Here is a 5,125-nt window from a genome sequence, read left to right as displayed (position 1 = left end):
CACTGTGTCTCTCTCTGTCAAATAAATAAATAAAATCTTTAAAAAAAAAAAAAAAAAGAATCAGAGTCACAAAATGGATTATGCTATTGCCAGGCCCAAAGATTAAGTTTGGTAGGGTTATGGTTGGTTTTTTTTGGGGGGGGGGGCAGGGGGGGCAGAAAATAGATTCATTTATTCTAGAACAAATGAAAATAATACATCCATTATTTTTAAAAACTATTCGAGTTTCTTTTTTTTCAAGAGTTTCTTTAATATAAATCAAACTGTTAAGTCTGATAAAGAAGCTTCAATTAAGGAAAACTTTTAGTATATAACAAATACTTTTCTAAATTATCAGTTTGAAGTTTTCTTTTTTTTTTTAAAGATTTTATTTATTTATTTGACAGAGAGACACAGCGAGAGAGGGAACACAAGCAGGGGGAGTGGGAGAGGGAGAAGCAGGCTCCCCGCAGAGCAGGGAGCCCGATGTGGGACTCGATCCCAGGACCCTGGGATCATGACCTGAGCTGAAGGCAGTCGCTTAACCAACTGAGCCACCCAGGCGCCCCTCAGTTTGAAGTTTTCTAAAAATGGAAAAACCTTATTTCACTCTCACCAGATTACTGAATAAAATCAAAACTATGAAAAGTTAACTGCAATATTTTAAGTTTTCTGTGTCATTTGAACTGTTATGAACATCATGCAACAGACACTTTTTTTTTTTAAGTAATCTCTCCACCCAACATGGGCCTCAAACTCACAACCCTAAGATCAAGCGTCACATGCTCTACCAACTACTGTGACAGCCAGGCACCCCTAGACACACTCACTTTCTGATCTCTAGACTCACTTGTCACCATGGTTTCAGATAAATAATGCAGGTGCTCCAAGGAGTTCTATACCAAAGCACCATACTAAGTTATGATCACTAGCAGGAGTTGTTTGAAAAGACAGTGCTTTTTTTTTTTTTTTAAAGATTTTATTTATTTATTTGAGACAGAATGAGAGAGAGCGAGCACATGAGAGGGGGGAGGGTCAGAGGGAGAAGCAGGCTCCCTGCCGAGCAGGGAGTCCGGTGCGGGACTCCATCCAGGGACTCCAGGATCATGACCTGAGCCGAAGGCAGTCACTTAACCAACTGAGCCACCCAGGCGCCCAAAAGACAGTGCTTTTTAAATGAATGGGGTGGACTTATTAAGTCATCATTAACTGCTCACTTGATCGACAATTTATTCATCCAATAACATCATAAAATTCCAACTTGCCCCACAGTAGCAAAATTAAGTTCAGAGGCATTCCCTGTTCCAAGCCGTCTCCTACTTTGTGTTTTGTAATGATTGACCCCTAGAGGAAAAAGTAGAAGCAGCAAAGACGTTCACTCCCTAAGTCTAATAGATCAAAAAACTGGACAAAAAGATTGTATAACATCCAGAAAAACAGGCACAAGAAACTACCTTTACCCATCATACATGCCACCCCGAAACCCGAGAGCTAAGAAACACACAACTCGAGATATTTAAAAAAAAGATGAATCGAAAAAAATTTGTGAAATACAAGTCTCACCAGTCTCTACCACAACAGATGCCATAGTTAGACTAGAGCCAACTATTTCATGGTGAAAAAGATCAATAAGAAGCCTATTAATATGTAAAAGTAAAGGAGTAACATTATGAAAAATGTAAAGAATGACTGGCGGTCCCACTGCCTTCAGAAACTATTATGTAAAATAGAGAAAAGAATTTAACTTGAAAATAAATTATACTAAATGTTCAAGAACTATCATTTGATATGGGAGAATAGTGGTAGAAAAAGGTCTGTGCCAACTTTTAACTGCAGCTGTAGTGGAACACACTAAAAGCCTTGTTTTATGACAAAAGCAGTAAAATAAAAAACAATGGCTTTAGACTTATCACCAGTGTTAACTGCTCATGACCACAAATTTGCCTTTTTCCAACAAAAGACTTTTGGGATAAAAGGCCATATAAGGAATAAAACAAAATTGACAGAATTCTCACACAATACTAAAACATAAAACCTAAGAATTTTCATACATTTTTAAATGTCATAATTAAAGACAGAAATATTGGGGTGCCTGGGCGGCTTAGTTGGTTATGCATCTGCCTTTGGTCATGATCTCAGGGTCCTGGGATTGAGCCCTGCGCTGGTCTCCTGCTCAGCGGGGAGTCTGCTTCTCCCTCTCTCTTCCCCTCCCCACTGCTCGTGCTCGTGCTCACGCTCTCTCTCAAATAAATAAAATCTTTAAAAGATAAAATAAAGGTAAAAAGATTAAGAAATCTAACATATACAATGAAATTCAACCATTCTTTCTTAGTAGGACTGAAATTACAAAGCATTTAACTGAAATCAATGTTTGCCACTGTAGATGTGGAGAATCCTCTTCCCATACTACCTATTTCAAACTGAGAGGATTCTCCAGTCCTTTTCCTGCTACTTAAGCAAAAATACTACAATTTGCAACCCATTATTTCCTTTCACATAGCTTTTTTTAAAACACTGAAGTGGAGATTATTCTAATTAGTACCCATTCACGTTGACTCTCAATTGTCCCAAACAATGACATTTTATGGAAATTAAACTTTAAGTCACTAAAGTTAGCCAGTAGACACAGGAATACTTTCTCCAATTTGTCACTAATAACTTGTACATTAATATCTGCATCTAAAAGGTATAGTGTATGGTGACCACAAGAGATTAAGCATATAGTTGGTAAGAGAACTGCTCTTACACAATATCCTAAAAATGTGCTTTTACTAGGCATTCACTGACTATCACAGGCATAAATATTAAACATCCCCCTGTCAATTCTTCACATTTTCTACAAAGTTGACCCAATTTCAAAGCTGACACTGAAGGTTCTACCTTTAGAAAGATAAAAAAACAAAACTGGGTAGTTCTAAAAGTGTACATCATAACTACATGACTAAGATACTCATTAAAACTTATGCCAAGATAGCCCCTCCCTTCAAAACAAACTAAGATTGACTCACTGCTCTATTTTACTTACTTTTGGAAATAAAATTAAATGGATTCCCTTGCACTAATTTCCTGTCTCCGCCTCCACCATTTAAAACACTGCACCTTCAATCTATGATTCGTCCCTACAAAAATGGTAAAATAAAAACAAAAACAAACTCTCAATATCGCCAAATTATCTTAAAATTTAAAAAAAGAAATGGAGTAAAAAAAAACCACTGGATTCAAGAATGATATCACTGTTCAAAACCCTCTCACCTCAGATGATACTTTTCATCTGTAAGACCACCCCATTTGCTAGAGCTAACCTGAGTAAAACGTTTCACTCCTGTCTCCCTGAAGTGGGAAACTATCAATCTCCCTACATAACATGTTCCACTGTCTGCAGATATTTCTACATGTAGGGGGGGGAAAAACCAGTAAAGTTGGTGGCAGGGTGAGGACAAAGGGCATTTTGAAATACCACTGAAGTAAACAGAGTGAGAACAGAAAGGGGGCTAAATTAGCGTTCCCTCAAGTGGAGAAAGGCAAGGAAACGCAGGCACCCTTGTTTACCACTCCTAGGGTCCTATTCACTACCGCCCACCGGAATGCGAAGTTGGAACCACCACCAGGCAAAGAAGCCCATCAAATCCTCAAAAGTGTCAGGTCACTAGGCAGCCTCTGGAATGACAGGCTAATACCCTTCCCCCACCCTCACCCCCCAAAAAAGAAATATCCAATCCACTAAGTGCAGGTCACTCTGCCCTCTGGGGCAGTTCCAGCCGGCGCGGGGATGGTTCTGATGGGAAGACGAGAAAGCAAAGACCACCTTTCTTCCCACACACCCTCAGCTGGGGGAAACAAAACAAAGACAGCCCTCCTCCGCCGGTAGCCACTACCCTAGCCAGAGAGGCTTTCCTATTTCCCGGTGCAGTCTGGCCTCCAGCCCCCGCCCCCATGACAAAGAAAAGGCACTTGGTGAGCAAGGCCTTCCTGCTTCCACGGATGGGGGGAGGGGGCTGCCGAGGTGAGGAGCCCCCTCTACACACTCGCGCTCACACTCTTGGCCCCGCAAGCGGCGGGGAGCGGAGGCCTCCGCCTGGGGAAGCCTGGCCTGGGAGGGGGTAGGGGTACCTTGAAGTAGCCGCCTTCGTAGAGGGTGTTGGGGGGTCCGAAGATGGCAACCTCCCAGTTGTAGAGGTCGGACTCATCCACCAGGGTGATCCGGAAGCCCTCCACCGGCTCCTCCTGCAGGGATTTCAGCTCGAGCATCAGGGCTTTCTGCGAGCTGGTCATCTGCTGCTGGGCCATCGCGGCGGCGGCGGCGGCGCCGGGCCGGAGCCCCAGTCCTCTCGCACCGGCCGGGCCGGACGAGGCCCCTCCCCTCCGCTCGCCCTCCGCCGGGCCGCACCGGGCCTCTGTCTTCACACACCCGGCGGGCCGGACCAGGCCCCAGACGGCCCGTGGGCCAGCCCGGGTCCTCCTTCACACACGACGCGGGCCGGGCCCTTTTCCTCACACTCGGGCCAGGTGGGGGGAGGGGCTGAGGGAGTTAGGGGAATTCGCTCCCGGTCCCGGGCCTCCCCCCCCCGGAGGGGGCCTCAACTTGACGGGGGGGGGGAGAGGGGGTGGAAGCGGAGGAGGGCGGCGAAGGGCCGGCGATGATGAGGGGAGGGGGCCGAGCCGGCCCGGGAGCGCCGCGCTCGCTCGCCCTCTCGTTCTCCTCAGGGGCTGCCGGGGCCGAAGGGCGAGCGAGGCGGGAGGGCGGGGGGCGCGCGGCGCGCGGGGGTCTCGCGGCGGCGGCGGCGGCGGCGGCGGCGGCTGCGCGGGGGGAGGGGCGACGACGGAGGAGGAGGAGAAGAGCGAGAGCGCCTCGCGCCGCGGGAGCGACGGAGCCAAGAAGAAGGGAGGGAGAGAGGGAGGAGGGGCGCGCGCCGGGAGGGAGGGCGGCTCTCGGAGGCGGGCGGCCAGACGCGCGTGCGCACGCCCCTCCCTCCCCCGCCCTCCTTCTCTCACTTCCCCGCCTCCTTTCCGCCACCCGGCGCGGTGGCGGCGCTTTGTGACGCCGACGCGTGTCCCCCGCCCTTAAAGGGCCAAGCTGCTGTGGGGTCCGAGGGTAGCCACAAGGGATGCCCTTGGCCCCAAAATGACGGTTGTGCGGCTGAACGCC

At 47.6% G+C, this 5,125-nt stretch overlaps 1 protein-coding gene across 1 annotated transcript in view; it reads right to left on the bottom strand.

Annotated features, from left to right (window-relative positions):
• Positions 1-4,715, bottom strand: part of UBE2R2 (ubiquitin conjugating enzyme E2 R2) — a 109,304-nt gene extending 104,589 nt beyond the window's left edge. The window contains exon 1 of the mRNA XM_006734601.3: positions 4,090-4,715. Within this exon, the coding sequence (XP_006734664.1) occupies positions 4,090-4,266 (177 nt within the window). The 5' untranslated portion in view covers positions 4,267-4,715. The remainder of the gene's footprint in view (positions 1-4,089) is intronic.
• Between the last annotated feature and the right edge of the window lie 410 nt (positions 4,716-5,125).

The sequence above is a fragment of the Leptonychotes weddellii genome, chromosome 14, assembly GCF_054177405.1.
Source record: "Leptonychotes weddellii isolate Sample4059 chromosome 14, ASM5417740v2, whole genome shotgun sequence".
Taxonomy (NCBI): Eukaryota; Metazoa; Chordata; class Mammalia; order Carnivora; family Phocidae; genus Leptonychotes; species Leptonychotes weddellii.
The sequence above is the reverse complement of the archived record's forward strand: the minus strand, read 5'-3'. Positions and strand labels throughout refer to the sequence as shown.